General features: G+C 31.8%; 1 protein-coding gene and 1 pseudogene across 1 annotated transcript in view; both read left to right on the plus strand.

Annotated features, from left to right (window-relative positions):
• Positions 1-227: 227 nt before the first annotated feature.
• DSG1 (desmoglein 1) overlaps positions 228-24480 on the plus strand; it is a 35403-nt gene continuing 11150 nt past the window's right edge. The window contains exons 1-10 of the mRNA XM_036229105.1: positions 228-335; positions 9255-9290; positions 9552-9683; positions 10898-11053; positions 12663-12807; positions 14976-15142; positions 16802-16936; positions 17237-17422; positions 19538-19797; positions 21777-21916. Coding sequence (XP_036084998.1) covers positions 288-335; positions 9255-9290; positions 9552-9683; positions 10898-11053; positions 12663-12807; positions 14976-15142; positions 16802-16936; positions 17237-17422; positions 19538-19797; positions 21777-21916 — 1405 coding nt within the window. The 5' untranslated portion in view covers positions 228-287. The remainder of the gene's footprint in view (positions 336-9254; positions 9291-9551; positions 9684-10897; positions 11054-12662; positions 12808-14975; positions 15143-16801; positions 16937-17236; positions 17423-19537; positions 19798-21776; positions 21917-24480) is intronic.
• On the plus strand, positions 4796-4914 carry LOC118610284 (annotated as a pseudogene).

The following is a 24480-nucleotide window of genomic DNA, read 5'->3' on the forward strand; positions in this document are numbered from 1 at the left end:
GCCTTTCAGCTGGAAGAAGGGTGTGTCTCTAAGCTTTTACCTGGGAGCAATGATGATCTTGTCAAGCATTTTAGTGAGACCAGCCCAAGTTTTTAGGGTGGGGATCTAGACTGGTTAAACGTACTTTCGGTCCTTCTCCCAGAGAAGGTAGAAACACCTCAAAGCCTGCATGTAAGAACATCTACTGAGAAGTTATTTTAATCGGACACCAGCTGAGTAGGGGAAAGAAAAAGAACAGAGAAGAAACAACTTTCCCTCGGTCCTGAATGTAAGAGAACCCAGCAGGGATGGACTGGCACTCCTTCAGAATAGCTGCGGTGCTGTTCATTTTTCTGGTAAGTGGATTCTGTTAAAAATCCTCCATGATCATTCTTGTTGTAAAGTGAAAACTTTTTAGAAAATGTTATTTAGTGTTATTTCTAACTTAAGCCCATTAAAAGTTTATGTTACTGATTTTTATGAACTAGATTTTTAAATAGTATTTCTTTAGTTAAAGACTTAAGATCACATTAGTGCATCAGTGTCAACTCATCATATCACATCTGTGACATCAAAGTCATTGTTAAGTGATGCTGGGAAAATATTGAATTTGGGAAAGTCATATCACTATTTATTAGCTCTTGGTTCAAATTCTCTTTTGCAGATGGGCTTTTAAAGTAATATTACAGGTATCCTGATTTTTAACCTCGACTTTTTTTTATTCTTTTGGTATCTTTGCTTGTAGATTCACTATAATTTTTAAAAGATAAAAATAGGATCCATATAAGTTAAAATCATAGCAGTTTGTGACTGACCTCACTATCCAGTTTCATTTGTGGTTGGGATCCATGTCACTAATATTGAAAGTCCTACCCTGCTAACCTATGATTTTATTTAAAATGATATTTTTTTATTTAAAAAAAAGGCAGTATGAGAGATTCATAAATGACATAGTAGATGAAGGAATGGCTATAATTAAGATGTAAGTATAATTATTACAATACTGGTTCTTACTAATGGAAAATCAGTAATGACTGTGAAATACAAGTTGTACATTTGATGGTCAGACAAATGTAATTAAATGTTTTATCATTGTCCCTCTTACATGGTATTTTTTTCTTTTTAAAGATAATACTAAGTGCAGAACCAACATGTTTCACTTATTTCACAAATCTTAAAATCATAGTCTCACTGTAAGGTTAATGTAATCCAAAGAGACAAATGACAGTTAAATCATGATCCAATTTGGCAGGGCACAGGTGCTGTGGTTCATATTTGTTTCTACTTGCTTTATTTTGAAACTGAATTGTTGGGTTTCTGTAATAACAAATTAGATTTTTGATTTATGGTTTGAATTCAGTTTATTAATTAAGAGAGGTCATAATCAGGAGATTTAGTTACAAATGGGCATCAATAAACTGGTAGCTTTAGTTCCAAACTGCTCTTTAAACATAGGCCCTATTCCATGGACTTTTTAATGTGTCTTTAGGATCAATTGATATCATAACTTAGGATGTGGCAAGGATTAATAAATCTCACACGTATGTCATTTAAACATAAGAGCATTTATTCATTGTGAAATACACAAATACTTTTATTTTTAATTTTATATAAATTTGATCCATTAAGGCCTATTATAGTTATAATTGATTAAAGTTCATTCAGATGCTTATGTACTTTCATTGACTCTATAAAATACCTTGTTTCATTATTTTTATGATTATTTTTAAGTAATTACATCCTGTAAAATTTCTTTAATCAGCCACTTTCTAATTAGTCATTCTTCAGTAAAATGTATCATTTTATCAAAATCATGTATCTTTATTGAACATTCTCTCTTTGTCGAGAGATTTCTGGACAGTTCCATTTTATTTTCTGAGTCTGGATAGGCATCTTTGTGAATTTTTGTTGCTAAATTTTACTTTGGAATCAATCACAGGTTTTACATATGCTTTATAAAAATTATTTCTCAAAGAACTTATTCTGTGATTAAAATGTTTCATTTTTACATTATCAGAACTATTTTTGTAAAACATTTCACTTTCTAAAGTTCAGAAATTCATAATTTATTTATCCTCCTGATTTTACCAGATGATTTGCATAAATGTCTTTTGGAATTATGCAGTCCATTTTTTCCGAAAATTAGCCACCACTATAGCAAACTTTTTCACTCACTTTTCTGCTAGGCTTACTGTGAATGTTTGCTTTTACAAAACAAAAAACAAACCGAAAAACTATGTAAAGTCTTTATATTCTCTTCTACTTAAAGTTGGTAAGTGAAAATCTATAGCAGGGAGCAATTCTGAACACCTTTAAAACACTTAAACTGGTAGTATCTATAATACGAATCCAGTTGCGTGCTGGACAGCCATAATTTTCAAGTATGTTATATAGTCTGCTCAATATACCTAAAGATTTTAGACTTTGTTCAAAGTAGTGGTTTAGATCAGAGAGCATAAAGATGAAGAACCTGCTCTTGCAGCAACCAAGTTTGCCCCATGACTGTTCCATTATTTAGACAAGTCTCCTGGACAGACAATAACCTACACCTGTTATAACACAGCAAGCCAAATAAATGTTATGAATTCTGCATTTACTTTTTTTTTATTTCCATAAAATTAGTGTATGAAGAAAGCAGTGGTTAGACTATATTCTAGGCCAGAGAACAATGTTATCAATCCACGAAATATAAGAAATCTCAGAATGGTTATGACAATAGTATAAGGTATGGCATGGTCACTGTGGGAACACAAAATAGAACCAGTAGAATTTTTATTTATTTTTTATTTTTGAACCAGTAGAATTTTTATAGTTCTAATTCCTAAAAATTACTTGCATATTTGTCAGGTCCAACTAGTCAACTCAAATCAACAGAAACCTCAAGTTGTCTTTACTATAAAGGCCAATTTCTACAGCAAAGAACTCAAATAAACCTATCTTTATCTGATAATAGTAATGATCCAATTTCTTTAGTTCATCATACCAGCCTAGCATCTTCTCTTCCCACAGTTAATATTCCCTTTCAAAAAAAAAAAAAGAAAAAGAAAGAAAGAAAAAAACACCCTCTAACCACCAAATAAAGTAACTTCAAGTTCAAACTTAGCTGAAATTATTTAGTACATAAGCAGTTTATCAGAATATTTCTCAGCACTCAGGCTGAAATACTCAAAAAATAATATATACTTTATTACATAGTTCATCAACTTATTTGAACTGCACATCTTAAATTCTCATAATTGTGTTCACTGATGCTTAAAGCAAAGGAAAGACTAACAAACTACTACAGACCAAACAGAAAACCAGCAAAAAAGGGATTCTTTATGCTTTCTTGAACACATACTATAGCGATATATATTATAGATATTAGTATTTTAGTAAAATATTTTATAAAAATGGAAGCAGCATTTCTGTTCACCTGTTTAGTAAAATTTATAAATTGTATTTAAGCAAAATACTTTCCATTTATATGGTGTGCTTAACTGCATCTTCCTTCATCTTTATGAAAATAGAGAGTACAAATTTATCAACATTTAATTGGTTTTAGTTGCTGCAGAGTAAAAATGTTTTGCCATGCCCGATTTGGGTAATAGAAAACTCTAAAGTACTAGGAAATGCTATCTTGATTAATGTGAAGGACAAGATTCACCTATTGAACAAGGCTCACGAATCTAAAAAATAACACTCTTGTTTATACTCAAAGCTCTTAATTTCTAGTAACGCTTCCTTCATTATACATTCTTTAAGGACATTGTCGCTGAATATCCCCACTTCTCACTAGACATTGCCTAACATATAAGCAGGAGGCATGCTCAGCATTGCAGTTAGATTTATTATGATTCCATCAATGAGACAACACTCTTATGGAGTGCTGGGTCATGCCACCCTTGCTGGTTATGCTTGGCATGCAAATTTCTTTAATGGATTTGGACAGGTCAAAGTAGTTTAAATGCCATTGGCTACTGATCCATGCCCTCATATTGGTCTATGAAAATAGAGCTCAGTCTTTTAAACTTGTCCAATTAAAAACCATTTCCCCACAAATTAATGGCTGCTTATTGCTCATAAAACTACTTGAGTATAAGTTATTTGAGGGCAGGTTCTGTGTCTGATTCTCTTTTATATCCTTCATAGCACTTTGCACCAGTGCAAGACTGCTCAATAGATGTCAAATTACATAAAGAGGAGACATCAGAAGGGAATTTTTTAATAGCTTATATTTCTATTCCCCTACACACTCCAAAAAATCATCAATGTATTAAACATGGAAATAATCATGTTAAGTTTCCCAGCATTTATTTTTATAATATAGTATTACATTTATTTCACATTTTATCTAAGGCTTACCATAATATTTTTAGGGCTTAAGCCCTTTAAAAGTCTTAATCCAGGCTTGGATCCACATAATACACAAATCATTATGTACTTGTCAAATAAATAAACCAATGAACAAATAAGAGAAATCAACCTATCAAGAAGAAAACTTCAAACATAACTTTCATCCAGTAATACAAAAAAAAGACAAAAGAGGAGATTTTTTAAAAGAAGCAAATTATTGTATTTTAGCTTTGTCTCAAGTTCATTCTTGTGATGTATATAATAGTTAAACACATTAGAATTTTATGCTTAACAAAAACTGCTAAGTGAATGTGAAAGACCACCTCACGATTATTAACTGCAAGAGGTTTTCCTTATAAAAATTACTATTCCTACTTTCAAGACCCTTTTTACTATATGCAAAGAAATGCAAAACTCAACACCCCCCCTCAAAAAAAAATTAAAAATGAGCATAATTAAAGAGTCATTGAAATTAGCCTGAGTCTATAGCCATACTACCCTGAACAAGCCCGATCTCATCTGATCTCAGAAGCTAAGCAAGGTCAGACCTGGTTAGTACCTGGATGGGAGATTACCTAGGAAGATCAGGTGCTGTAGGCATAAAAAATAAAAGGTAAGGGATTGTAAGCTGACAATCTGTGAGGTCAATCAAGGATTGCCTTGCCTAAAATAAATAAATAAATAAATAAATAAATAAATAAATAAATAAATAAAAGAAATTAGCATGAAGTTTTTTGTCCTGTGGCTTTTTTATTTTCTTAAATACATAGGTTGGCTTCTACAATAGAAATAAAGGGAAAACTCATTGAGGATGCACTTCATTGAGGATGAATTATTCACTGCTTTCTTAGAATTTTTGGATAAGAAAGGACTTCAGTCTCATATACAGATGAGGAAACTGAGGCACAGAATGGCTAAATGACTTACTCCAATTCCCATATCCAGTGGGAAAGAGAGCTGACATGACTACTCCTGTATTCATCACTAAATGTATCTCCACCACAGCCCCACAGCACGTATTCCCAATTTATTTCGGAATCCAAACTACTCCTTTAATTACCAGAAAATAATTATACCTTTACTCTAGGGACAAGGTCTAGATCATTCAGAATGATGTCCTTCTACTTCCCCATCTTGATAATTTATTTTAATCTTCCTCCTTCCTCTTCTTTACCCTTTCTCTAAAGTCCTTTCTTTCTACCTATTTCCTCCTACTCTCTCTATCAAGTACTTTCTCAACCTCTCCTGTTCCAAATCAAAATAGCCTACTCTCCTATTGCTTCACCTTCAAAAAGCAACATCTCCCTCTCCCCAAATATCTGCCCGGATGCTACATCTAATTTTACTATCACTTTCCTTATATCACCAAATTTCTTTTAAAAAAAAAATGGCATCTTCATGTCTTCTTCCCCTCCATCTTATTCCCCAATCCCTGTCAGTCAGGAAGGGCTTATTCCATCCAACTGAAAGCATTCTCCCTAAGGTCACAGAAACCTCAGGATTTCCTCAGGATTCACTCCACTTAACTTTTTAATATCATCTGGCACTCATTTATACCATATTTGTCATTCAATTCTCCCTTCCTCTGACATCTGTGACATTGCATTATACCTTCTTCCTATTTCTTTGGCCACTTCTTTTTCTATCTCTTCTTTTGTGTCTTGTTTATTGTCATTATTCTCAGTTATATAAATGTAGGAATTCCTCTAGTTTTATCCTCAGCCACAGGTTGTTTCTTTGCTGTATTCTCCACTTTACGAATTTCAAATTATCCTATGATTTCAACCATCTTACCTGAGCAGAAGTCCCTCAAATCTATATACTATTGTTCATAGTGCTGACACATATTTCAAATCACTGAGCATCTTCACCAGGCATTTCTCTGACATCTCAAACTTGACGTGTTCTAACCTGCTAAATTCTGCTTCTGTCTTGCTCCTGATCGCCTCTTTTAAAAACTGCTATCAACTGAGATTCTTCCCTCTCTTGACTCCCACATCCTATTTGTTCTCAAGCCTTTTCAGTTTCAACCATGCAGTCAGTATCTCTCCCTTGATCTTTTCCAGTTTATTCCCACTGCCACTGCTCTGGTTCAGATCCTCCCCATCCCTGGACTGACTTGCAGAAACACAACTGCTTGTGGCCTGTAATCACTGTCTCTTCCCACCACTCCCACCAATTGTTGTCAGAGTCATTTTCCTAAATCCACAATTTTAACAAGTCTTTCCCATGATCGAAAAACTTCAATGCCTTCCTACTGCACACTGGGATTTGCTGTTAGAATCAGAGAGGTAACTGTACATAATTTAGTCAATTCTGTCATTTTACAAATTAGAAAACTAAAGCTCAGAGAATTTAGGAAGTACATTGAAAGCTTTCTGACTCTACCAAGTGCTCTTTTTATCTCATTATCTTTGAAAGTCAAAAAGTGACTTTGTTTCAGAGTTTATTCTTGACTTTGAGCAAAAGACAATATGGTTATGGCAACACAACATATTTTTAAGCAGACTTGGCAGTTTTTTAATTACTGTTCCAATTGAGAGCCTGACACTGTGGTGAAACCTACTCGCTCTTCTGCCTAAGTTGCCTCTCATGGGAAAAAGAATGACCCGGCTTCATAAAGTCGGAAGGTTAGTCATCTGGCATAGTTCTCCAAAACAAACAGCAGGCACTGACACTTCATTGTGGTCAGGGAAGTGAAAGACAGATAACAGATGAACACACAATTCTGTAAGCTATGAAGAAATGGTTTCCACAACACAGACAAATAAGGTATCCCCACACTCCCATCCCATAACCACAAATGAGAGAGAGGAATAAATCCTCATGAGTGCACAGGTAGCAAGTAGTACGTATCTACATTAACATCATTTCAATCCTGTACCCAAGAGGAAATCTACAATAACATTTTAGTTACATGTCCAAACCATTTGGGCCATTTACTTTTCCTTTTTTTCCTTTCAGTATTACTATTATTGTTGGTGTTATTATTGTACATAAGCATTTCTAATCACAAGGATAATATGAGATTAGATTAAAATTTAAAATTTTTTGAATTCTTCATAGTATATTTTACTTAATAATTTTCTTAAAATAGGCTATCTTGTACTTTATCATAAAACCGAAACCTCAAGCACAAATTTAGGCTGAATTGTATTGGATTGTATTAACCATAAATTAATATCCAAACCTCAATTTCATCATCTGTAAAATAAAAATAATTATAGTACTGACCACATGTACTTGTGAAGATTAAATACATGAATTTATCTAAAAATATTGTCTAGTAGTTATCATTCAATGAATTGTAATAGTATTGATGATTATAATTAACATTAAATATATACCATAAGTATATAACTCCTATAGTAAAAATATTACCTCTTTAAACTACTCATATTAATCATAAATACATATTTTCTTGAATTATCAATTATGACAATGTTAAAAAATATGTACTAGAACGCTAATATTTAATTTTAGTTCAACGGTGAAATTATAACCACCTATAAAAAGTAGTTTACTATATTTTGAAATTACTATTAGTAATATTTTTAAAATGTAAACTATAATTTTCTTTTGAGTAATAAAGGTAAAACCTGATTGTGATAACAGTTTTTAGACTTTGCAATTCTGAAAATTCAAATAGAAGTTAAAAATGTCTTATTTAGACAGAAATAAGAACTAAAGATTTAAACCATATTTAATTAATTTTAAGTGCAGTTTAGAACAATAAATACAAACTAGCCTACAAAACAATATCCAATTTTTTAGATAAATTTTTTAATTTCTCAGGTATACTGATATATTAGACTTCATGCATTGTCTGTGTTTTTAGAAAGGCCTTTGGTTTTCAGAGAAAAATAAGTTAAATTATCCTGATTTTATATTATAAGTCGTATGTATAGATCAAGTCCAGAACTGAAACTAGGTAGAGTTCTGCTTGACTAGTTCACTTATTTAAAACAGGAGAATATGATGACAAAAGGAGGTTTGACTTTGAGAGGTGAACACAAAATGCAATATACAGATGATGTATTATTGAATTGTACAATTTAAATCTATATAATTTTATTAACCAATGTCATCCCTAATAAATTTAATAAAAATAAATAAATGAACAGATTATATAGAAAGATAGATAGATTGATTGATTGATATTTAGATAAATAAAGCAAGAGAAAAAAATAAATGGAAGTTACTTACCCAGCTATTTGTCCCCATTCTACAATTTATTCTCCTTGCTATGGAAGGATACACTTAAATCACCTATTCTATGCCAACAATAAAATTAAATTTTTACATAAAGAAAATTATTTGCTTTTATTTTAGAACTTTTTATTCTCATAAAGAAAGCAAAATTTATCAACTTAAGATTTTCAAGAATACTAGAAAAACTTCCATTTAGAATTGGATTGTGAAGGAACAAATATTCTGAAGCTTCCTGGATGTTTTGTACTTTGTATCTTTTTTACTCCAAAATATGTTTTTCTATTTCTATCTGTGGCTAGTCAGATGTTGAAACTATAGTAAAAAATTTTAGTATCATCATTTATTGTTGAATATTACTAAATAGCATCAGAGTATCTCCAGCTCTTTAGGTATAAGGTTTACTAAGAGAACCTGAGATTCCAACCCTCGTTCCCACTGGGTTCTAGTTTCAAATGTCCTAGCTCAAACGATTACAAGTATCTGCATAGGCAAAGAATGAAAAAGAGGTAAAAAAATAAGAGTAATAAAAAGAAGAGCAAAATTAAAGAGTGAAAACTAAAAGTAAAGCATCATCATCAGACTTGGAGATATACCAGCTCCACTTGCTACTAAGACTGAGAAAATAATTATAATGAGTTAGATTTGTTTGATGTTTTTATATGATTTGATAACATAAATTGTAAAGCATTTAATTAAAAATTATTATGTTTATCTCATTTTTTTAATAGGTGGTGGTGGAAGTTAATAGTGAATTTCGAATCCAGGTAACATAAATCAATTTATTTTTTAAAAATGAAAACAAAGAAAATGGTTTGGAACTAACAACATACCCCCCAATAAAAACTCATCCTTATAAGTCATGTTTATGTTATGCTAAAATTAATAGATTATCGAAATTACCAATTTTCCCAATTAGACATCCTTTCTTTCTGACATTACAATTACCCCCTCCTCCAAATTCTCAGTGGAATATGAATTATGGACAAAAGTTAATAGACACCATTACTTTATCCTGCCCATTCAAGGTAAGAGATTATAACACTAAGAATGGCACCATCAAGTGGCACTCAATCAGAAGACAAAAACGTGAATGGATCAAATTCGCTGCAGCCTGTCGTGAAGGTGAAGACAACTCAAAGAGGAACCCCATTGCCAAAGTAAGTATCAACCCAAAAGCATAAAGTTGAAAATCAAAATGAATGAAGTTAAAGTTCCAAAAGAACTTGTATTTTAAATCTTTTATGAACATATCTTACTGAGAAGTTATGATGCAGAACAGAACTGTAGTCATTCAGATTATAAAAATGAAAGCCATTAAAAGGATAAATTAAGTTATTTAGGCACTCAGGTAAACAGTTAATCATTGACTCACCTCACTGGTGAAATTAATACACGACCATATGTTATCTCAAACTTTAGATTTTAAAAATATAGCAATTTAAAAAATAAATTTAACACTCAGCACATTCACAGGAACTCTTTCAACATGTGTTTTTTCTGTCTCATAATCTATTAGAACTGAATTCCTACTTTGGCCTTGTTTACGAACATTCACAATATACCCTCTTTCATACTTTTTCCTTTCAGTTTTCCTCATATTCCTTTGTACACACACACACACACACACACACACACACACTAAGGAACACATCCCCCCCACAGACTCACTCATATACAAATATATGTTTATGTACACAGACACACATACAAACATAAACACACTTTCACACAGATACACACAGAGACAATCCTCATACAATATTTTATTTCAAAGAAAGAGTCCTGGTTTCTATAACCATTTATTTGGGGTGCTCTTCTTACTTTTTTTTCTAATACATACTCACCATTTTCAGAATTAAGAGCTTCTACACAGAGCCAGATAGCTCTTGTTGCCTACATAAATCCATTTAAATCTTCTTCTAAAACCACAGTTTTAAAAAATTCTGAATTGGAAGATCGATATTATATAATGACAACATTGGCCAACTCTTTAAGAAGGAAAGGAGTTTCCTACTCTAGACCCAGTGTTAGTACAGAGCCTAAAAATAATATCATCAAATTATAAATATTGATTGATTGAATGAATGAATGATTGCATAGACTCTAGATTTATTAGTGTGATATTTTATTTTTTTCTTATTTGGTAGAAACACAAATTGAATTTCTTTAATTACATTGTCAGTTACCATTGAAAATACTAGTCTTGTGACTACTCCACTTACCTTGGAAAATAATTCTCTATTTCCAGAATTTCCCCCAAAATAATAGGGACAGAAGATTTGACAATTCTCAAGAAAGACAGATATTATATATCAAACACAGCAGACTTCATTTGCTCCCTGTAATATTTTCATTTGTGCTCTTTCTGCAGATTCATTCAGATTGCGCTGCAAACCAGCAAGTTACATACCGCATCTCTGGAGTAGGAATTGATCAACCACCTTATGGAATCTTCATTATTAATCAAAAAACTGGTGAAATTAATATAACATCTATAGTCGATCGAGAAGTCACTCCATTTTTCATTGTAAGTGGGTGCCGTGTCAATTTTTTATATATTCAGGCCTAAATTATTTTTGGAATATCTTAAGCTCAGATCATACTTGATTTGATTTCAAGAGTCTCAATGTTAGGTATTTTTGGTTGTCTTTTAATTCGTGAGCAGCCCATGACCCAAGAGACACACAGAGAAAATTGAGAGACAGAGGCTTGTTTCACATGAGGGCCTGAACAAAATGCTAACCTCTGGTGTGGCCCCAGTGGCAAACTGGAGTATTTGTTTGGAAGGACAAATGATACTCAACTTTTACTTCTCTCTCTTTAGTTCAGTTGAGGATGTTGGCTCCCTCTAACTCCAAAGCTAACTACAGGAGTCTTTTCTGAGTGAACAAACTTATTATAAATGCACATTGCTCAAGCTAACCTGAGCACAGAATGTGCTGTGGAAAGACTTCATTTCCACCTTAACCGAATCTTACTCTATTCTTTACAGTAGCTGTGACCCTGCTTAGGTATGCTCACTCTTTAAACCCTCCACTTCATATCCACTTTAAGCAGCTGACCTCGTGACTCACTTCATTAAAAACTTTGAGGCCCTCCATCAAAAATTTGTACAATTAATCCTCTCCAGCTTAGAAAGATTTTACATTAAATCTAAAAGCAAGATAAATTTTCTTTTTTCTTTTTCTTTTCTTTTTTTTTTTTTGCCGTTTATCTCGAGATTTCCATTATCCCATAATTACCTGACTCTTCAAGAACCTTTTTCTATCAGCTCCGTTTTTTCATGTCTCTTCTGTTTGCTCCATTGGTTGCTTTCATCAGTTAACACTTATTAACACTTAAAATTAAAATTAAAAAATAGAGAAAACCTTCCTTGATCTTGTAACCTCTTCTTTTAAAATCTTACCAATCCATATCCAAAAATATCTTCAAATAATAATTTATGCTTGCTGCTTTCATTCATACTGTTTGTTTGTATTCCTCAAACTATTTTAATTCCTTAGTCTTCTACTCCTTATTTATATTCTTGCTTCATCTTCCACAATATTTTCCCCAAAGCTCTCTAAATCAGCATACTAGCCTATTAACTTTTCTTGAAGCACAATTCATTTTAATATGAAATATACCAAACAGGTAAAATAGTATGTATTATACTTGTGAACAATAAATAATAATACAAACACTCATATAGCCACCACCCAACTTATGAATGCTAAATTTCTTTGAAGCCCCCGTGTGACTTTCTCTTTCCACAGCTTCGACCACCCCCTGTGCTCATAGTACCTAATTTCAAACAATGTATTCTCATAGCTCTGTTTCCTCCCTCACATAAATCCCTTTGCTTGGAATGCTCTGTATAAATTCTCTTTCAAGATCTATCCTAATCATTACATCTTCCTATGATGTCATAATATTTTTTTTCGTCCCTTTTGTAACTGATTGTTACTATTTCTCAAATGGCATTTTGAGTTTGTGTTTGCCTCTCCTTATTGATTGTAAGTGCTGCTTGTGCTTACACTCTAGTAGGAAATAAAGCCTCATTTTTCTTTTTGCTATCCACAGTGCCTCGTACTCAACAAAGTAAAAACTTAATATGTGTTGTACCGTATATTAATTATTCCTCTTTTCTCTCTTAGATCTATTGCCGGGCTCTGAATTCACAGGGCCAAGATTTAGAGAGGCCTCTTGAGCTCAGAGTCAGGGTTTTGGATATAAATGACAACCCTCCTGTATTTTCCATGTCTACTTTTCTAGGACAAATAGAAGAAAGTTCTAATGCAAGTAAGTAATCAAATTTATTAAGTAAACAAAAATATACTGGCCTCCAGATCATTCTTAATAGCCAGGCAACTCGTGGCTAAACAATGTGAATGTACTACATCACGATGTAAGAGATAATTATAGAAAAGCATGCAAAAGATCAAGGGATGAAGAAGTCTCTATAATGGCTTTCCCTTCAACTGTGGAAGCAGCTTCAATCTATTATACAGAAGGATCAACTCCAAAGTAACGAGAAGAATTTTCTCATTAACTCACACACCAACTCGATAGTAGATTCTTAAGGAGAAATTCCAAAGAGACTTTGCATAGTGGTGGCAGGGGAACTGGGAGGAGAATTCAGCCTCCCATAATGAAGGCTTTAAAGGAAAATCTCATCCACTTCTATTCATATTGCTTTTTTCCCCTTCTTCCTTTTTTTTTAAATTAATTAATTTATTGATTTTTAATTTTAACTACTTTAAATTCACTCATAGAAATCACTTTCAGGCAATCTATTTTGTTGCCATAGTCTTCAAAAGCTTTCCTTGAGGGCAAATAAATGCAAAATAAGTATTGTTTCCCCTTCTTATACGTGATTTAATAAATATAGGTTTTGTTGGCTTTTTACTCAAGTCACTGATTTTATATATTTTAAATGTATTCTAAACTTAATCTTGTTTGGCTCACCATGCATATTTAAAGGTGATTGTCTCAAGTGGTGCTAGTAGAGAGACCCAGAAAATCTATAACCAGATAGAGCATTTTCCTGAAAAAGTTTCCACAATCTTAAAGTGCAATGGCCTCTTTATGGATTACTGTAAATGGTAACATTTAAAATGCCAAATAGTCACTAGGAAGGGATAGTATATTAACTGCTTAGTACACCATTAAAGATTGTCCTAAGTAAATTAAAATCAGCAGAGCTCATTTCTCAATTAAATTCAAAACTTCAACCTACCATAGTTACTTTTAACATTTAAGTGGTGTAATCTCTTATAAATTCAAAAAAATCCTTATATTTCACTTTTAGTAATTAAAATACTATATCTATATTTTGAACTTTTAAAATATCATTCTAAAGTGTTTTATGAAAAATTTCATACAATATGAAAAGAAGAAATAGAATACAAATTTGTTGGGGATTTTTCTCTGCAGAATTAAGTACTATCATTAGTTACTTAGGTACATATGTTCTATAATTATATAAACATAAATATACATGTTTTTGGAAAGAAATGAGGCCCTTTTCTATATGCTAATCCACAATGTGAACTTTTATTTAACTATATTTTTGATGTATTTCCATATTAGAAAATAAGAGAATTCTTAATTTCTTTTAACAATTGTATCAGATTCACTGTACGAACACACCATAATTAATTTATTAATTGTCTATTTTTAAAATGATGCTGAAATGAATACAGAAGGAGAAGTAGAGAGCAAGAGAGAAGGGGAGATAGATGGGAGATACTCTGGTGCATTTGTGTTTATAGGGCACAAATTGTGCTTAAAATAGTTTGTAGAGAAAAATTCTAGTTTATGAACACTGACAGCTTTTCACATTCTCCACTGTCCTTCATCAAAACTACTTATAAAATTAATGGAAAAGATGAGGGATAAGACAAAGTATGTAGTTAAACAAGCATCTTTTTAACCTACTAGTTTCCTAGACTTCACTAGGGACCCTGCAAAAGAGAACAATAATATATATTTATTGAATGTACATTATTCAGTAAGAACTCTATATAATTTTATCTCATTAAGCTGTTTACTTCTTTCATGAACTCAGTGAGGATGGTACTATAGCATCCCCATTTTCAAATATGGAAACTGAAGCTAAGATCATATAGCTAGAAAGTAGTATAGTTGGGAAAGAGTTGGTATGGCCTTAATATCATTTTATTTCACTACAGCAGACTTGAAAAAAGAATTACACTAGAATAAGAAATGGAAAGGCAGAATAAAACATTTCTGTTTTCTGTCAGCAGTGTCTAGGTTCTTAGTAAAATGTGATTTTTTTTTGTCAATGCAAAGATATAGAAAGGAGCTGAAATATTAATATATTGAAGAAATAGAGAGCAAAAATGTTAGGGTTTGTTGGTCTATGTAATGTGCACTCTCCTATACTATAACATACAAAAACAAAAATGCAAACTGTCCATTTGCAATCAATTTTCCTTGATTTCTAGATACATTGGTGATGAGACTCAATGCTACTGATGCAGATGAACCAAATAATTTGAACTCAAAAATAGCCTTCAAGATCATAAGCCAGGAACCTTCGGATTCACCCATGTTTATTATCAACAGATACACTGGAGAAATTCGAACAATGAATAGTTTTCTAGACAGAGAGGTAATTTCTTTTTCTTTGAATGGGTTGTTAGTCTTATAGGAACTGATTCTAAAATTAGGACTACCTAAAAAAGAAAAAGAAAAAAATGTTTTGTAAATTTTTATTACATAACCTTTTCACATAATGATGACATTAAAAACATCTTTAAGTGAAAAAAATATAGAGATTCTTCAAATACATTTTATACTGTCATTTTTCATTTATTCTTACTTAGGATTTGCCTCAAATTAAGAAAACTATTCTGAGAGTACATAAAAATATGCACAAAGTAGAGGCAAAGCTCCATATTTTTTTTAAAGTGAGTTCTATAACAAAATAAATTAAGAAACATTTGCTATCACAGCCTCCATCTTGGTGAGTCACAATGCATGTGAACATAGGAGAGGCCTCAAGAATTTTTACGAGCTAAGAAACTTGTTAATCTTTCCTTAACCCAGTATATCCTGAGCTCATCTAACAACAGATATCCTTTTATTTTTCTTCCTGTGTCACCTCTACTGACAGCCCGTTGATTCTTTGGGAAATGATAGAAATTAACAGCCTGATCAATCTTTTCAGTTACAAATAAGAAAATAATTAGTGATTGTTACCAAATTAGAGTAAGCATCACATGGTTTCTATCACATCATATAGTCCCACAATTTAATTTAAAAATATCAACTTTTCATTATTTTTTAATATTGATAGAATTTAGCTGACCTGTATATATTCTGGGGATATAAATGAGGAAGTTTTATTTTCTAATTGACATTCAATTAAATTTTACTTTAATCTTTATAGTTATTTAAAAATGACAATCTCCCTGTTATGACTCCTAAGTGTAGGATACACTTAGGATTATTTTTACATTCTTTAATGATCTAAATGTCACCTGTTTCTAGGTTATCTTTATCTTTCTTTTTATTTGTTTGAAAATTATCATCAGAACAAATTGACTGTTTAGCTCTTTCTCAAACTTTATTAAAGAACCCAGTGAAATTCTTTTAATGTCATAAGAGTCTTAGTGGTGAAAAGCTCTAAAAAGTAAAGGAACTGCAGTCACTGGGAAGCACCAGAGCAAATATTCTTAACCTGGGGTCTGTGGAAAGACCTCAAGATGTCTCTGACTATGAATTCTCTAAGATTATATCCACAATTTTAAATGAAGATGCAAATATACATTTGTCTGGGAAAGAATTTATCCATTTACCAGCTTCTGAAAATTTAAGCACCATTGAGTAGAATTAAGAAGGCAGATCATCAGTAATTCCACTGCCACAAACTGCCACCCTCCAGAAATGCTATCTCTTTATTCTTCTTGCACACTTAGGGCTGATTAAAGTATGAAATGTTCATGCCAAAAATCTTGGTGAAATTTAATCTCTCTCCCCTGATCATTTCAACCCACTCTACCCTTTATAAATGTTTTAAAATTCTGAGCATATAATAAGGAATGAAGCCTTTACAGAATGCTGCTTCTTTTAAATAAGGCTGGATAAGCATTTTGGGGACTAAAAGTGGCAACTTCCATATTGGTTCACGTACATTTGTGGATTTTCTGGGTTATCTCCATCATAGATTTATGTCAATGTTGAGCCAACATTTTAAAAGAATTTTGCATGAGACAGAATAAGGACTATCTGTGTCAACTGTGATATTATTTGTAATGTGTATTTTTAGCAATATAGCCAGTATTCTCTTGCTGTAAGAGGCTCAGATCGAGATGGTGGATCAGATGGTATGTCAGCAGAGTGTGAATGCAGCATTAAAATTCTCGATGTCAATGACAACATCCCATACATGGAAATGTCTTTAGTAAGTATTCATCTTTGAAATTAATAACTTTAAATTCACAGCATTCTAAAATTGATTTCATCAATTCTATTTCCAAATGTATATGTTATCTTTAGTCATATACAACACAATGTAGACATGTACTTTGTCTTGTGATTGTTTATATAATGCATAGGGGGAAAATATCTGAACAAAGAAAAGTGAGACTATGAACACAGATCCCTTTTCTAAGTAGTGAATAAATATAAACAGTCAATACGAGTCTAGTATTGCTCTTCTCTCATTCACACAGTTTGTGGGTTTTTTTCCTTCTTGTTTCAGGATCCCATAAGAATTGATGAAAATGCTCTATATTCAGACTTGCTCCACATTAGAGTAATTGATTTGGATGAGGAGTACTCAGCTAACTGGATGGGAGTCATTTTCTTTATCTCTGGAAATGAGGGAAATTGGTTCAACATAGAAATGAATGAAAGAACAAATGTGGGGATTTTGCAGGTTATTAAGGTATGATATAATTATACTAAATATTTTGTTTTCTTGGTCCTTTTCAAAATTTTAATCTTAAAATGATGTTAACATTTTACAAACTTGAGTGGATGGAAGAATAAAAATTATTGTTTTAAAATAATACACATTGTAGAGCTTTTTCATAGTTTTTCTACTTATGTAACTTCATAAAAACAGGCATTAAATTTTAACTTGAAACTCTTTTCTATCAATACAATTTTCTCTCACAGATCATATTAATTCAAAGAATTTATACATAAATCTTATTTTATGTTTACAACAAATTATTATTAATGTTCAAGGTCTTGTTTTAGATGTTTAAAGAGTATTTTTTTAAAAAACGTTTATCATGGCCTGTAAAATATATATATTCAGGTCAATATTACACATCAATTACTATGCACTAAGAATAGTCATCACATAAATAAAAAGTTCTTTATGTCTCCAGTGTGTTTTCACAAAATTAAAATTAAATTACTGTCATTGTAGAATTATCACGTTCCCATTTCACTTGTGGCTGCTGACCAAGGTTTATTATGAACATAAATACACTCAAGATTTGGTCCAAGTCTATAGAGTTCTTCTATGTCCTCCTTATATTAATGATTCACCGCATTTACCTGCAATAGAATTTCCTCTGAGATGTGAGAAGAAACAATGTCTGACCCTTAGGAAGCTGCTTGTGAAGGTTTCACCCTAACCTACAAGATACATCGAGTCTGCTTCTAAAATTTACAATCACTGTGAACTGATTATATATGATGCATGCAATATGTATTCTTCATAGTAAAATGTAATCCCTTTTTAACTATTTCCTTCCTTCAGAATAGCCCTAGGAAATAGACATCTAAGGAATTCTGTCCCCATAGAAATGAATGATCATTTGTCTTATACATCTTCATAGAGTGTCCTACAGCTTCTATTTACTGAGCCCATGTGCACATGCTTTAGTTTATTCCTCACAGCATCCCTGAAGATTAGGTTATATGCCCATATTGCAGATGAATACATTGAGGTTCAGAGAGAAGATGTAACCTGTTCAAATTCTCATAGCTAGTGAGTAGAACAGCTGACATTCAAACCTTTAGCTATTAAGTCCATATTTTTTCCACTATACTACTTATGATTCTGTGCTGGGGAAACTGAATCCTCATCTATAATACCCTAAACTACTATATTACTTTAGAAAAATAATCTATCTGTCCTCAATATCTCTATCTGTAAAACAAAAATGATGTTGATTTTTCCCCAGACAAGGCATCATATATTAATTTCTTTGTTACGATTTTATACATATGCGATGCATATGTATGTTTGTATGTAATGCATATGTATACATAATTTTATAGTCATTCTTGGAATTTGAAATAAAGCCAACATTAGAGCGAAGACTGAAAATTTTAGCTAAGTGGAGAATTCAATGTGTGAATCCATGATCATCTAAATTATTGTCACGTGAAACTTTAGAAAAAAAGGTACTTGGTATTTATGGGCATGATGGATAGTTGTTTGTGGATTTTATGAGTGGATAGTGACACTATCTTTCATAAAGAAATGACCACTTGATTATTTTATAAGATTGAATGCTTTTCAGAATATGTTGAAGAAAATAAGGATTTTTTTATTATTTATATACTGTATTCTAATAACTGACTTATTCAAATGAATCATATTTACATAAGTAAAATTTCTTCTAAATAGTTCTTTATGGATAAAATCAGTCAAATAACTAAACATACAATGTACCTAGCTCATATTTTGTGTAAATAGAGCTACTCTCTAAGAAAAGTAAAATAATGGAAGCTAGCATAAATTATCTTTGTGTTACAAAAAGCAAGGATTGACCATCGATATTATTTTAAGTTTTTAATTTGGTGGACAATTAGAACGCATGTGTTACATTTTCAACTTTTCAACGAAAGATCTAGGACAGTTGGATTTTTTCTTGCTATATTTTTATGTGTTCATATTGAATTAAGTATAAAGAAAGAATGTATTTAAATTGAATTAAAGAAAGAGGCATAAGAGTTTTTTTGCCTGTTATCAAAGAATTTCTCTTTTTTCTGGAATTTTTTTCTTCTTATTGTAAAACTATTTCGCTCTATTTTCCAGCCCTTAGATTATGAAGCAGTGAAGAATCTGCAACTTAGTCTTGGTGTTAGAAATAAAGCTGAATTTCATCATTCGATTATGTCTCAATATAAACTCACAGCAACTGTAATCACCGTGGAAGTGAAAAATGTAATTGAAGGCCCAGTGTTCCGTCCAGGTTCAAAGACATTCGTAGTAAATAGTAATATGGGACAAAACTATAGATTGGGAGACTTCGTAGCCACCGATTTGGATACAGGTCTAGCATCGACAAATGTTAGGTAAGACTAAAATTTTCTAACTAATTTTTGCCACATCTGATCTTTTCAGAAATTTTAACTATCTCAATTAAAATATTTTTCATTATTTTTGAAGCAATCATTTAATTACAAAAAGTACTAACTACTGAAATGTTAATTTATAGTAAGAAAATATAAAATTTTATGCAAAATGTAAGATAAATGTAAAGATGTAAAATGTAAAAATATTGTGTCTTGAAAGTTTGACATTCCTGTGCTTCTATATTTTATTGACCGATTAGCCGATTACCACATATCAAGGTTATTTACCCTGGAAGGTTTTATGAACTGATTTTCTCATTGCATATTTGCCCAGATTGAAATCAATTAGATTTAGTTAGCTCATTTCAGTTATTTTCTTTCCTTAATCAGCACTTAGTATTGGCTAATAATAACTTCAGTATTAAAAATGAGTAATATTAAGAAAAGAAATATGCTATGTAGTTTTTTTAAAAACTCTGTGTTCCCAGATATTTCTACTTAATTATAACAAATCTGTGTATATATACACATGTATCTTACACATGTGTTTGTGATCAAGAAAAATAGTGGGGGAAAGACCTCACAAATGAGTTCTGAAGGTTCTTTCTCTGTTTTCTTCTTACACTATGTGAGTATTTCTACTATATCTCTTATCACACTGTACCACTATTTCTGATAAACTTTCTTGTACTCCGCAGATGTGAGTTCACTAAGAACAGATGACCCCTGACCTATCTCCTCTCAAAGTTCTATTCCCTGAGTTTAGCACAATGTTTGAGACAGAGAATTAACTAACCAGTATTTCTTTAACAAATTTAAACAGTAGTTTGGTCCAAAGTCATGAAATGGTATTTGCCTGATCTACCACTTTAGATTAACGAGAATGAAGATTAAATATATAAAATACATCTCATCCAGATTCTATACAGGTAACTGGAAAGTTAAAAATTGGTCTTTAGGTTCAGCAGCCTGTTAATATGTCTGGAATTACAAGCCAGAAATATTTATATTCAAATATACCATCTTAGAAAGAAAGAGAAAGAAAGCAAGCAAGAAAGCAGGAAAGAAAACAAGCAAGCAAGAGAAAGAAAGAAGGGAAGGAAGGAAGGAAGGAAGGAAGGAAGGAAGGAAGGAAGGAAGGAAGGAAGGAAGGAAGGAAGGAGAGAGAGAGAGAGAGAGAGAGAGAGAGAGATAGATAGAGCTAAGCGAAAAAAGAGAAAGAAGAAAAAGAAGACGAAAAAAGAAAGCCCCCCCACCTCCTCCCCCTCCCTCCCTCCTCCTTCCTCGCTTCCTGCCTTCCTTCCTGCCTTCCGTCCTGCCTCTCCTTCTTCCCTCCCTCCCTCCTCCCCCCTCCCTCCCTCCCTCCCTCCTCCCTCCCCCCCCGCCCTCCCTCCCCCCCACTCCCGAAAAGATCGATCTAAGTCAGAGATGAGGAAAGAGAATAAAAAATAGGACAGAAGCACAAGGCAAAAAAATGCATAGTTTCTAATTTAAAAGAAATCCTGTAAAGTCGTTGTGTATATGAGAAGGGGGAGTGGAATTAGGGAAGGGATGATGGCCAAGCTGATGAAGGAGAAGTAACTTCTTTGGTAAGAGAATAGTTTAGAATTAGAAGCAGCATAGGAAGTCTTAGGATCTGTGTCTTCCAGGATAGTTTTAATGTTAGCAAAATTAAATGAAAATGAGACTGTAAGCATCTAAAGATTATATGATTTCCAAGTGGGCATAAGAGACATTCCACCAGAAATGACTGCTCAGTAATTTTTTTAAATTTAAATCTTTGCCTAATTCTGAATGACTCAAACAGCTGGACTGCCCTGAAAAAAAAAAAGTCTCTAATAAATGATAACTATATCCAGGGATTATAATGACTGACTGGAAACATATAGTTTACAAATACAAATAAAATCAATCTCTCCTCCCCCCCCCCTCTTTCTTGATAGGTGACATTAATTTGTACTGTTATCTTTCAAATACAGATATGAAATGGGAAGTAATCCAGGTGGCCTGCTCGCTATTGACTCAAAAACAGGCCAAATAACTTTGAGAAATAGAGTTACCATGGAACAGTATAATATGCTTAATGGAAAATACCAAGGAACAATTCTATCTATAGATGGTAAGAAGTCAATTTAACTTTTTAATGCTTCTAGATTAAAATCATTGTATTTTGAAGTAACATTTTTTTCCAACAAAAGTAATCATTTTAGGCATTGTAGAACCAAATCTTTAATGATACGAAAAGCAGCATAATTTAGTGGATAAGACCACGAGCTCTAGAGTGAGACTGGATTGATATCTCGTACCATCACTTTACTAGATCTGGCATTTTAAAGAAGTATCTTAACCTGTTTATTTCTGTCTTCTTTCTTGTAAAATGGGACAATAACATTATGGATTTAGAAGTATTTAAGGAGTTATTACATAAAAGCATTTAGAAGAGTGTTGATAGTCAATAAATGTTAGTTCTTGGTGTCAATAATTAAAATTTTTAATTGTATGTACCGTAAAATTATTTTCAAATAGTTAAGCCAGAAGTCGAGCTAACTTAACTTTACATAATCTTTGGAAAGTTTATGTAAAGCTTCCTGTAAACAACTTAGAGGTAGCATGTTTGAATTACTTTTAAAAACCAATCAAATTAAAAAGGCTAATTCTACTGAACAACACTTACTACTTTGGCTCCTCTTCCTCCATTTTTATCCTTTTCTCTCTTCTTTTTCCATTTTTTTTTACCCTCTTTCAATTATCTTAAAAAGGAGTTGACAATTTCCACTTGCCTTATAGATTTAAAAAAATAAAACAGCATTTCTTTAAAGTCATTCAGCAATTCAGAATTTTTACCAAATTATCTGGTGTTTTCCATAGCCAGTCAAAATAAATGTAGTTTTAAAACTGTATTACAAATAGAAATGTCAATTCCATCTATAGATAAAGCTTATTTTGATTCAGTGATAAAATTATCTTAAATATTTGCTAGTTTATTCCTTTTCTCACACCCAATGTCAAGTTTAATTGTTTATATGAAGGGAAAATTGAAATTGGCTTACAAAATTGTCAAGCTTATGACAAATAGAGAGCACACTTTTTGTCATAAAAAAAATACAGCCTTCTGGGCATAGATATTGCACACAATGATAATAATAAAAATTACAAAAAAAAAACAATAACAATAGAATTACCATAACTGAGCTAAAAAGACATGGGCTTTGTTATCCTAGAGGGGATTTAAACTTGTCTCTGTTATGTACTTCCAGAAATATTTTCAATTATTTATTCAGAAACTATATATTGAATCCTAACCAAATCTCAGCCATTGTGCCAGTTCTAGGGTTACATCAATGAACAAACTCTGACGACAGAGCTCACATTTGTAAAATAGATATAACAATGATAACTTTAAATAAAATTATTCCTGTACTTTCAACCAATTCCAATAATCTTAGGAAAAACCTTAAATGTAGAAGTCTGAATGCATATAGATGTTAATTATAGCATTATCTATAACAATTATATACTGAAAGTACTATCAATAATAGCTAACTGGGCAGGAAAACCATCGTCTACTTGCTATGAAATTGTGTAGCCACCAAAGTCTATTTTAATGAAACGTTTTTTAAATATGGAAAAATTTTTATAATGCAAGGTAAAAAATATGAAATGGAATGAGCCATATGATCTATTAAGGTAATTGAAATAATTTGTAAATTTTGAGCCAAAAGAAAGGACAACAAAGTATCGACAGAAGTTGTCCCTGGGTAGTGCTTTTAAGGGTCTGTTTTTGTCTTTGTTTTTTGTTTCACTTTTTAATATAATTCTATACTTTTCAAGTTATATATAATATTCAACTACTTATAATGTAAAGAAATAATCTAATAGTGTAACTAGTAATAAGGTTGATTGTAATAATAATTCAAAAAGTTGTAGAGAAAATCATATGCTATGACACATGTAAAGTTCCATAGTAGGAACGTAAATATTGTTACTTCTCTTCCCTTGCAGCTGGACAAAATGTTCTTAGCTTTAGATTACCTGAGTTTATAGACAGGAGTAGTGAAGTGTATATATAATTTGAAAAATAAATCACATTTTCTTTAAAAAAAAAAAGATATGCTATAATGACTTTTGCAGCAAACTTGGCTTCATAAATATGAGTTGCATAATATTTTAAAGATTAAGTATTCAAAATATCAAAAACGATCTACATGTCTCAAAAGCATTTAAGATAATAGAGAAAGAATGGAGGGGGGTAATATGGAGATGTTGATCAAAAGGTCCAAAATTCCAATTACTAGATGAATATGTTCTGGGAATCTAATGTAAAGCATTGTGATTATAGGTAACAATACTGTACTGCATACTTGAAAGTTGCTTATAAATGTCCTCACCACAAAAAAAAAAAAAAAAAAAAAAAAAAGGAAACTGTGTAATGCGATGGAAATGTTAGCTAACACTGTGGTGGTAACCATATTGCAATATATAAGTATATCGAATCCATACATTGTACATCTTAAATGTACATGATGTTATATATTAACAATAGCATCTCAATAAAGCTGGAGGGAAAATGTATCAGAAAAAGGTTAACATCGAATTAAAAAAAAAAATTGCTTCAGTAATAACCACATATAAATAATTGCAGGCAAGCTATAGGAAAAGATAATGTTCCATCAACATTGTTCC

The sequence above is a fragment of the Rousettus aegyptiacus genome, unplaced genomic scaffold (assembly GCF_014176215.1).
Source record: "Rousettus aegyptiacus isolate mRouAeg1 unplaced genomic scaffold, mRouAeg1.p scaffold_m13_p_12, whole genome shotgun sequence".
NCBI lineage: Eukaryota > Metazoa > Chordata > Mammalia > Chiroptera > Pteropodidae > Rousettus > Rousettus aegyptiacus.